The following is an 11,712-nucleotide window of genomic DNA, read 5'->3' on the forward strand; positions in this document are numbered from 1 at the left end:
AAAATTACATTCTTTTAATTCAATTTTATACTGCAGGTTCACATCTAAACCAGAATGAAAATCCCAGTACTTCAAAACAGAACCCTTCAAATCCTCTTCAGCACATAATTCCAGGCCCAAACCTGGAGCGGGAACCCAGAATTCAAACAGACACACTAAAGCAGGCCACCAGGGACAGAGCCAATGATTTCCACAAGTTGAAGCAAAGTAAGAATCAGTTGATGAATACTATGAATACTGTGCTAACAGGAGTTCTTTAAATATATTTCTGTGCAAGACTGAACTGTGATTTCGTTGTTATGCTCTAACAGATGTATAAAGAGAAAGTATAGTTCTGTTAAAATTTAAAAGAAAATCATTTTTAAATGAACAGAAAATGGTCTAAAGAAACTGTAAAATGCATATCATGGTCACCATTGTTAATAAATTTCAGGTGAGTTGATTTCTAAAAGTAATGCTTAGTTGTTGGGCATTGAAACTTTTTTGGAGAAATAGAGAAAATACGGTTTGCAGGTGTAGTGATGGAAACTTTGATTAGGAGGGTGGAAGGTAGTTTTGAAAAGTGGACTGTTGGGGAGAGCAGGCCCTGGTGAGGCTGCTGTAGTGGGAGGGAGGCCAAGTGTGCTCCCTCTTCCGTCCCTCCAGTTGTCTCTGCCTCATGTTGGTGTGCAGTGAAGTTTGTTGCTTAGTTACTTCAGAGACACTGATTCCGGTAAGTTAACGTCTCTGAATCTGTGTAACTCTAGTGAGTGGATTTTTGGGATCTGTAAGGAAAACCTGTGGTAGCTGAGAGAATTTGCTGTTGGTGCTGTCCCTTAGGTCAGTGCCTTAAGCTGCTTTCCATGCCATTTTCTCCTCATGGCTTCTTCTCTCCTTCAATTCTAAGTAGACAGAATGTTCAAAAGCTCCAGTTAGGGCAGCAGCTATCCCAGAAACATGGTGCTGTTTGCACACAGTTGCTTATAGGTTGAGAATTGGACAGCATATTTCATTTATTCAGACACTTCTATTGTTTTCTAACAGTTACTTATATATATGTATATATAAATATATAATTTGGACATTAATTCTTTCCTTCCATGGTATTTTAAAGCATATTTGTGTGGCTTGATTAAAATGCTACATAAATAATGTATTTGTAAGAATGTAGCTAACTTTTAAAAATGTTGGGAAAAATTTTTTTCCTGAAGTCCCACTGTGGATTTGGCTTGTGTGCTAGTTACTTGTTTCATTGATGTAACAAAACACCTGAGGAAAACAATTCAAGGAAGGGTGTGCTTATTTTGGGTCACAGTACAGCCCATCTAGTAGGGGAAGGTATGTCAGCTGGAGTTTGAGGCAGCTGTCCACAGTGCCTCCTCAGCACTGAGTGTGCTCAGCTCACTTCTCCTGTCTGTTCAGTCTGGCATCTCAGCCCACCCACATTTAGAGTGGATCTTGCAACTTAAATTAGCCTCATCTGGATAATCTTTCACCTACATGCCCGAGGCTAGTTCCTTCAGTGAGTCTAAGTCTTACCAAATTGACAGTAATCATCACAGACTGGAAAACTTTTCTCTCAACAAGGATAGGGGACAACATTAAACAAGAGGTTTAAATGAATTGGTCCTGGTGGCTCACACCTAAGTTCTTGGCACTTTGAAGCCTGAGACTGGGGATCACAAATTTGAAGTTAGTGAGTTCAAGACCAGCCTGGACTGCATAGTGAAACCTTGTCTCACACACAAAAAGGGAGGGTGTGTGGGAAGGGTGTCCTGAGGATGCATCTTAGTTGTTAAGAGTGTTTGCCTATCATGCATGAAGCCCTGGACTTTATTCCTAGCCCCACATAAACTAGAAGTGATAGTGCACACCTGTAATCTCAGCCTTTAGGAGGTAGAAGCGGGAGTATGAGTTCAAGGTCATCCTTGGTACATGTTGAGTTTGGGGTATATGCAATTCTTTAAAAAACAAAAACAAAAAACAAAAAACAAAAAAACAAAAGAAAAAGAAAAAAATGCTAAGATAGGGCTGGTAAGATGGCTCAGTGATGCAAGGCACTTGCTGACAGTGATGTCCCAAGTTTGATCCCCAGGACCAACAGTAAAAAAAAAAAGACAACTGGCTTTTGCAAACTTTCCTTTGACCTCCACATGCATATACAACATCACACATGCACCCAGGCACATGTGTATACACAAACAATGTTAAATGTCATAAAAGCAGTTTATAATAATAGTAAAGCTCTTAATTTGTCACCTAGATTCTCTTATAACATTGATTCTACAGAATTTTTTGCTAGTATTGATTTATATTTTAGTATATATAGATTAATTCTTAGGTAAAGAAGCACTGTAAATAATGCTGGGAAATTACTCTCTATAAGTTATTTTGGAAGGTCTCTTTCTTTTTTCTTTTTTTCTTTTTTTTTTGGTTTTTCAAGACAGGGTCTCTCTGTGTAGCCCTGGCTGTCCTGGAACTCTCTCTGTAGACCAGGCTAGCCTCGAACTCAGAAATCCGCCTGCCTCAGCCTCCCAAGCGCTGGGATTAAAGGCGTGCGCCACCACTGCCCCGCTGGAAGGTCTCTTTCTTAACCTTAAATTATTTTCCTTGTTATCATTAATGAATATGAAGAAATCAGTTCATGTATACTTTCTTTTTTTTTTTAAAGATTTATTTATTTTATGCATATGAGTACACTGTAGCTGTACAGATAGTTGTGAGCCTTTATCTGGTTGTTGGGAATTGACTTTAGGACCTCTGCTCCCTGCTAGCTCTGGTCGGCCCCACTCACTTCGGATGTCTGCTCTGGCCTGAAGATTTATTATTATAAATAAGTACACTACAGCTGTCTTCAGACACACAAGAAGAGGGTATCAGATCTAATGAGATCTTATGAGTGGTTGTGTGCCACCATGTGGTTGCTGGGATTTGAACTCATGACCTTCAGAAGAGCAATTGGTGCTCTTAACCACTGAGCCATCTCTCCAGCCCCCGTATACTTTCTTTTAAAGAAAAATTGTATGTGTTTTGCCTATATGTATGTATATGTAGCATGTACATGCAGTACCTTTGGAGACCAGGAGACAGTGTTGGGCCTTCTAGAATTGGAGTTACAGGCAGCTGTGAGTCACTATTTGGGTACTGAGAGTTGAATCTTGTTATCTGCAAGAATAGCAAGTTCTCTAAACCTCTGAATGTCTCTCCAGCCCCCAAACTACTGTTTTAAATTCATTTCAATTGATATTATTTGTTATATGCCTTTTGTAGGGTGATGGGAGCCCAGGATGACCTAGAACTTGTAGTCTTCGCCTGTCTCAGCTTCTTAAGCATTGGTGTTACAGGCATGTACTACTACACCAACTCTCTTACATACCTTTTAATTTTATTTTTAATTTTATTTTATGTGTATGGGTGTTTTGTCTGCATGTATGTCTTTGTACCACCTATGTGCCTGGTGTTTGTGGAGGCCAGAAGAGGGTGTCAGATCCATGGAATAGGAGTTACAGGCAGTTGTGAACCACCATGTTGGTACTAGGAATCAAACCCAGGTCCTCTGGAAAAGAGACCATCTTAAGGCTGAGCCATTCCTCCAATTAATTTGTATTTGTCATTAAAATACACACACATGCACACAAAATTCATACATTCTTTGTATGTGTGCATCTGTGTGTGTGAGTGTGGGCCCCTGTGCCACAGTGCTTAAGTGGTTAGAGGACAACTTCAGGTATGGCTCACTTTCACTCTGGCTCTTCCCTTCACCCTGTTAAAGACAGGTGCTCGTTTGTTGTTCTCCATAGTATTTGCTAGGCTAGCTGTTCCTGTCTCTGCCTCCTCCCATCTACCCATAGGAATACAGTTGCTAGGGTTTATATTTGAGCATACATTTACCCACTGAGCCATCTGCCCAGCCCACATGTATTTTTAATATTTATATTCCGTTGTGCTTTTTACTCTTCTATTTAGATTATTTCATTTTTTATTTTAATTGTCACGATTTTTCCAGATTATTTATTCCTTCTACTTTATCCAAGTATAGTTCAAAGAATGAAGTTACTGAGTCAAATCCTTGACCAGCTCTGCAGCTCGTGAGTCTTTAGAGCAGTTCTCAGTGTCACTGCAGATAGGTAATGTTATCCGTTGCCCTGTGATCTGTCCACAGTAATTTTTAATCTCTTATAGGATATTTAGAATATAAGAGTTCCTTCCAGGGATATTAGTGGGGTGTGGAGGTGAAGCTCAGTGATAGCACATTTCTTGCATATACAAGGCCCTGGGTTCAGGGCTATCCTTGCTGATAAAGCCTTGTTTTTTAAAATTAGTATTTTATTGGTTTTGAGGCAAGATCTCACTATATTGCCCAGGCTGACCTGAACAGGAGTTCAGTTCACTGGGCTTAAGAGATCCTCCTCGTTAGCCTGTTGAGCAGCCTAGCTACCTATGTTGTTTTATATGAACAATTTTATTTTAATGATTTCCTGGTGTGTAATCTGTGTATTGTTTTTTTTTAAATCACTTACCCTGAAATTTTTATAGATTGTTTCTATATACTTATATCATATCTTTTAGAAAAATTCAGATATTAGTCTTTAATAAATGACTGAAAAGTTTATTCTACTCTAGTGCCTTTCCTGGTAGAGGGCTTTATTTATGTATTTTCTTTAAATTTTTAAATTTATGAATATTTTGGGAATGAAGCAATTGCAGGTCCCCACAGAGACAAGAAGTGGACTCTGGGTTCCCTGGAACTAGAGTTACAGACAGTTGTGAGCCCCATGTGGATGCTGGGAGTTGAATTCTCGCCCTCTAGAAGAACCCTGAACCCGAACCCATTAAGTTGACATTTCTCTGTTCTCTCCTTAGAGCCCTGGCAACCACCAATCTGCTCTTACAAATACTTCAATAAGTAGAATCGTTAAATATGTGGCCTTAAACCAAGTGTGATGGTACATTCCTATGAGCTCAGCATCTGAGGGGTAAAGGCCAGAGGATTCAAGGTTCAAGCTGTCCTGTAGTGCAAGGCTTCTTACATGCTTCAGCTCTTAGAGTGGTGTAGAGTGTATTACTGTTTTATTCCCTAATCAGTCAATGGATCCAATTGTTTATTCAGCTATGGATGGGCACTGGACTTATCTCTACTTTTTGAGTATTATAAGGAGTACTGCCATGAAGATTCATGTACAGATTTCTTGCTAACACCTGTCTAAAGCTTTTTGGATATGTACCTAGATGTGGAATTGCTGAGTCACATAATAATTCTATGTTTAGCTTTTTGAGGAACTGCCAGGCTGTTTTCCATAACAGCTGCACCATTTTATTAATATATCCCTTCCCGAAATGTGGAAGAGTTCCAAGGCAGGGGCTATGACTCAGTTGGTAGAATGCTTGCCTAGCATGCAGGAATCCCTGTCCTGCCTTTGATTACCAGAACTACATCAAAACAGACATATTTGTAATCTCAGCTTCCATAGTAAGTTTGAGGCCAGCTTGGGCTACATTGAGCCCCTGTCTTTTTTTTTTTTTTTTAAGTTGCAGTTTCTCCACTCAGCCAGCAACACTTACTTTTTATCATCTGCTGGCTTTTTCTCTTTGTGCTGTCAACCTACTGGATGTGATGAGGTATTTCATTTCTCATACTCCTTGTTTTTCAGTGCTGGGGATCAGACCCAGGCCTTGCTGGCATCCTAGGCTTCAGTCCTTTTGGTTTTGATTTGTGTCTCTAAAGACTAAGCTCCATTTGGTGTTCTATTTGAATATACTGTGGGAGAAATGTCCATTTAAAAAGTCCTTTGCCCAGTTTTAAAATTGGATTTGTTGTTAAGTTATAAGAGTTTCTTATATATTAGGGATAATATATCTGTCATTATTCTGTGTGTATTGGATGCTAGAGCCACTGTGTGTGTGTGTGTGTGTGTGTGTGTGTGTGTGTTTTGAAACAGGGTTTCTTTATGTAGTCCTCACTGTCCTGCTGGAATTTATTCTGCAGACCAGGCTGGCCTTGAACTCAGAGATACACTTTTGTCTGCCTCCTGAGTGCTGAGATTAAAGGCATGGGCTACCACCATACAGCATTTTTCTCAATTCTATGGGCTACTTTCTTACTATCTCTCTATTTTCAAACCCTAGCATCACAAAAGGGGGAAGATTCCCATTGAATAATCTTAACATTCTTACCAAAAATCGATTGACCACCAATGTATAAGTTTAATTCTGGATTATAAATTATGTTCTGTGGTATACATGTCTGTCCTTAATGTCAAGCTCAGACTGTTATGATTTTCATAATCCATCAAAGTAGTTTAGAGACTGTGACTTGAGAATCATTCAGCTGTGTTTTTGTTCCTCAAAAAAACGGAAAAACAAAACAAAACAAACCTCCCAAACAAACAATAACAACAACAAAATGAAGAAGCAAACAAAAACATAAAAACCTTTTGCTGTTATCTCAGCTATTCACAACCCATTGTAGTTCTGTGAGGTTGTTTTTAAAGGATCTGTTCTGCTCTAAAGGCAGTTGATTCTCTCTCTCTCTCTCTCTCTCTCTCTCTCTCTCTCTCTCTCTCTCTCTCTCTTTCTCTCTCTCTCTCTGTGTGTCTGTATTGGGGAGTATATGTATATACATATGTTTGTGCACACATGTATAGATGTCAGAGATTGATGTCTTCTGTAATTGCTCTCCCGTATTTTCTGAGACCAGGTCTCTCCCTGAGCCTGGAGCTCACTCCTGTGGCACATGGATGACCAGTTAACTATCCCCAGGTCCTATCCCCATTTCTCAGCATTGTCTAGGTCTAGGAATATGTCTCCTTGTTTAGTTTTTCTGTTTCTTTTTTTTTTTTTTTTTTTTTTTTTTTTTTTTGGTTTTTCGAGACAGGGTTTCTCTGTGTAGCCCTGGCTGTCCTGGAGCTCACCCTGTAGACCAGGCTGGCCTCGAACTCAGAAATTCGCCTGCCTCTGCCTCCCAAGTGCTGGGATTAAAGGTGTGCTCCAGCACGCCCAGCTTTCTTGTTTCTTTTTAATTTGGGTTCTAGGGATCACTTTGGGTTCTTATAGTTGTGCAACAAGCATCGTACCTGGTGAACTGCATTCTTAGCCCCAGCAGTTAGGTTAGGAATTGTACTGACTGTAGACTCGCATCTGAGAATATTGTCATCTTCACAGTAATCATGCCTTTTCATTTATTTACATCATCTTTAATTTCAGCAGTGTTTGTATACAAATTTTGTGCTACCTATGTTTAAATTTTCCCTCACTCTTATTCTGCTTATGCTATTATTAATTTTCAGATTCTTCAGTGTTTGCACTTAGAACCAGTGCTGGTTTTATATGTCTGTTTTGTCTCTTGCTGCTTTGCTGGATTTGGTGCAGAAGGTTTTTATGTTTTTCTTTGGAGAAGTTTGCTTCTTCATTTTGCTGTTATTGTTTGTTTGGGAGGTTTGTTTTGTTTTTCTGTTTTGTCTTCTAGCTTTTTTATTTTTTAAAAATTCATTTATTTTATGTGTATATGTGCGTGAATGTATGTATATGTACCACATAAATGTAACTGCCCATGGACTCCATAAGAGGATGTTAGGTCCCCCTGAAACTCGAGTTACAGACATCTGTAAGTTGCCTGAGTAGATGCTGGTAAAAGAACCCAGGTCCTCTCCAGAGTATCAGGTGCTCTTAACCACTGAGACATTTCAGCTCCTCATTGTTGATGTTTGAGATACTCTTGCTGTGTAGCTTGATTAACTTGAACACAAATCAGCCCTAAGCCTCCTGCACGTTAGAATTACAAGCATCGGCCACAATATGCAACATTTGAAAACATTTTTACATTTTTTTATTTAGTGTGTATATGTGGTGTATGTGTGCCATAGTTTGTTTATGAGGGTCTAAAGTTGACTTTGCAAAGCCAGTTCTCTTCTTCCAAGGATTGAGCTGTCAAGTGTGGTGGGAGGGCCCTTTACCCGTTGAGTCATCTTCTTATTGCCCTAGAATGTTTTTTTGTTTGTGTTTGTTTTGTTTTGAGACAAAATCTCTTCCCGAAGCAGGATTAGAACTTCTTACTAGCTGAAAGGCCCTTGAATTTCGGATTCTCCTTCCCCTCCCTCCTCTTCCTCGGTGCTGGGTTGTATTACAGCTGTGCGTTGTCATACTTGGATGATTTTCCTTATAATGATTCACTTTTTCTCTAACCCTATATCTGTTTATTTCCCCATTCTTAATAAATTTCATTTTACCTTGGAAATTGTTAGTAACAGTTACCTTATTGTGATGAAACATGGTTGTCAAAGCAGCTAGAGCAGGAAAGGGTTTATTCCACTTAACAGCTTACAAGACCTTCATGAAGGGAAGTCGGAACAGAGCTAGAATAGAGACCATGGAGGCATGCTGTCTACTGGCTTGTTCCCCTTAGCTTGCTCAGCCTGCTTTCTCAGACACCCCAGGACCACTTGACCTTGAATGGCACTATTCACTGTGGGCTGGGTCTTTCTATGTAAATCATTTTTATCTGATGGAAGCTTTTTCTCAGTTGCGTTTCACCTTTCCTAGCTAACTGTCAAATTGGCAGAGTGACCAGGAAGGAGATAGTGCTTGTGGTCTAAAATGCACATTAAATTATCTCACTTAAAGCTTTTATTTTTGGAACAGGGGTAGTGGCACACACCTTTAATCTGAGCACTTGGGAGACAGGGACAGAGTGATCTCTGTGATTTCAAAGCCAGCCTAGTTTTCAAAGTGAGTTCCAGGCCTGCCAAGGCTACACAGTAAGACCCTGTTCCTTTAAATAAATAAATAAATAAATAAATAAATAAATAAATAAGGCTATATAGTGAGACCCTATTTAAATAAATATATAAGTAAAAAAGAACAAATTTCAATATTTTTGAGAATTTCATACAATATGTTTTGATCATTGACCCCTGCCTTAGATCTTCTGATTCATGCCATTTCCTAACCACCCAGTTTTGTCTTTCATGTTGCCTGTGTATTCTTTGTGTGGCCTTCCACTTCAGTGTGGTTAACTTGCTAGATAACTATACTCTTAAAGAAAACGGACTTCCCCTGTCAGGCAGTGGTGGCACATGCCTTTGGGCCCAGAACTAGGGAGTTAGAAGCAGGTGGATATCTGAGTTTGAGGCCAGCCTGGTCTACAGAGAGAGTTCCAGGACAGCCATGGCTACACAGAGAAACTCTGTCTCGAAAAACCATAAAAAGAAAAAACAAAAACAAACAAACAAAAACCTGACTTCTCCCTTCCTTTCCCAGCAGTTATCAATTGCCAGTAGTTCCTTAGCTATGGTGTAGCTTGGTGCCTGCCTCCATCTCCATGTTGGGATTTGTTTCTGCTGTCAACAGCTGTTTGAGTTCATAAGACACCGTGTCCTTACAGTTATCCTCCGCCTCCTCTTATATTCCTTTTTCCCCATCTTCCACAATGATCCCAGAGCTGTGAGAGGGCGAGGAGGTAGGTTTAATATGTATGTTCCATTTAGGGTTAGACATTCTGCAATCTTATTCTCTGTGCCTTGACCAATTGTGAGTATTTGTGTTCATCATAATCTTCTATGATACAATGCTTCACTGATGAGGGCTGAGAGACGGATTCATCTACCTATATAATAAGCCACTGGGAGTTGGTTCAATACTATGTCTATTTTGGAGAATAATGTTTTTTTCTGTAGGGCCTATGACCTGTGCAGCCACAGGTTCTTGGCCCCAGAAATAGTGCCAGGTATGGCTTTCATTTTGTGGAACAGGCCTTACAGCTGATCAGAAAATAGTTACTTCCATGATGTTGATGACACTGCTGCTCCTGTGGGCTTGTCTTGCCAGACCATTCCTTATGGTAGCTCTCAGGGCTCACATCTGGATAAGACTGATGATCAGGGTTCACAGCTGAATGAGGCTGATGGTGACTTGTCTCCTCTAGTAGCATGCATAACATCTTCCATCTTCCTGCTCTTGTGAAAGCTAGCCGATGGGGATAAAGCTTCCACATCTGTGGTCAGACTGCTATGGGGATTGCAGGTCTTGACTTACACCTTCTTTACATACATGTTAAAGCTTGAGACTGCTGCTCAGGTGCTGGGAACAGAGTCCAGGTCATGCACATACTAGGCATGTGTTCTACCACCCAGCTCATAAACCCAAGACTGTCATTTGGAAGTGGAAATACTCTTTAATATGTGTTTATTCTGTTTTTTAGCAAGCCTTTACCATATTTTGAAATGCCACTGTATGATCACAAATTTGATACAGCCCTAACTCATGTCTATATTCTCTATCCATGTCAGTTTCTCTTCTCATACCACTTCAAGCCGTAGAGCATACTTCCATTAGTATATATAGCTTGTCACGTTGTTCTTCACCTATTTGGAATGTAATTAGAAGAAAAAAATTAACAAAATCATAGCTGGGTGTGGTAATGCACACCTTTAATCCCAGCACTCAAAGAGGCAAAAGCAGCCAGATCTCTGTAAGTTTGAGGCCAGTCTGGTTTACACAAAGAGTTCCAGGACAGCTAGGGCTCCACAGAGAAATCCTGTCCAGTGCCATGGTGAGAATTGCAGAGATCGGAGGGTAATTGTGGGAGTTCTTCTCTTTTCACCTTTACTGTGGTTCCCAGACTGACTCAGGTCATCAGACTGTTATAGCAAGCACTTTTACCAGCTGAGTATCTCTCCTGCCCTTAATATTAATTATGGTTAAATTTAATGTTAAAGTAGTTTTGTGGCATTTTTATTGCTTTGTTTGTCATAGTTCTAGGAATTGAACATATAGCCTTACACATTCTAGACAAGTGATCTACCACTGAGCTTTATTCACAGCTCACAGTAGTTATGAATGTTTGTGAGTTAAATCTTAGTGCATGTAGCGTGTTTACTTTCAGTTTGGAATATGTGTGTCAGAGAGATAGACTCACCATTACCTACTGAGCCACCTCACAGGCTCTATTTTTGCTTTTAAATGTGCAGGTATTGAACACTTTTTTATGTTAGGTATTAGGTTTATTACCCTTCTTGATTTTTCATTGTTACAAAAGTATATAACAGTTTGACATAGACTAACTTCTTTAAGCTTCCATTAACATTTAAAAAATATGAACTAGCCAGGTTGGGGTGGTGGTGCACGGCTTTAATCCCAGCACTTGGGAGGCAGAGGCAGGTGGATTTCTGAGTTCGAGGCCAGCCTGGTCTACAGAGTGAGTACCAGGACAGCCAGGGCTACACAGAGAAACCCTGACTCGAAAAACCAAAACCAAAAAAAAAAAAAAAACCTGAACTAGGAAACAGGAAGGATAAGCTAGGATTTCTCAAGGTGAACACTAGTAGGGATTCTGATTTGTACTGTCTGCTAATGCCCCCCTAGAAGCTCATGGCTATGGTGAGTCAGTATTACTAAAGGAATTTGAAGTAGCCTTCAGATGGTGTTAGTTTGTCTGCATAGAACTGACTCATTTATTATTTTAAAAATAATTTTCAAATTATTCATGAATGATATTTCATAGCAGTAAATGATATATCATAGCAGTAAATGACTACATATTTTAAGAGTATATTGTATATAATAATACAATGATTTATCCTCTTCTCTAAAGTGTCACTTTCTCCTTTTTTTTTAAAGCTTGCTTTTCTTTTTTTCTCAAAGATTAATTTATTTTATTTATATGAGTACACTGTAGCTATCTTCAGACACACCAGAAGAAGGCATCAGCTCTCATTACAGACGGTTGTGAGCCACTAT

General features: G+C 39.5%; 1 protein-coding gene across 2 annotated transcripts in view; it reads left to right on the top strand.

Moving 5' to 3' along the window:
* The window catches only part of Casc4 (cancer susceptibility 4), an 89,124-nt gene that overhangs the window by 66,585 nt on the left and 10,827 nt on the right, over positions 1-11,712 (top strand). For both annotated transcript variants that reach the window (XM_031371684.1, XM_031371685.1), the window contains exon 8: positions 37-207. In XM_031371684.1, coding sequence (XP_031227544.1) covers positions 37-207 — 171 coding nt within the window. The remainder of the gene's footprint in view (positions 1-36; positions 208-11,712) is intronic.

The sequence above is a fragment of the Mastomys coucha genome, unplaced genomic scaffold (assembly GCF_008632895.1).
Source record: "Mastomys coucha isolate ucsf_1 unplaced genomic scaffold, UCSF_Mcou_1 pScaffold15, whole genome shotgun sequence".
Classification (NCBI taxonomy): domain Eukaryota; kingdom Metazoa; phylum Chordata; class Mammalia; order Rodentia; family Muridae; genus Mastomys; species Mastomys coucha.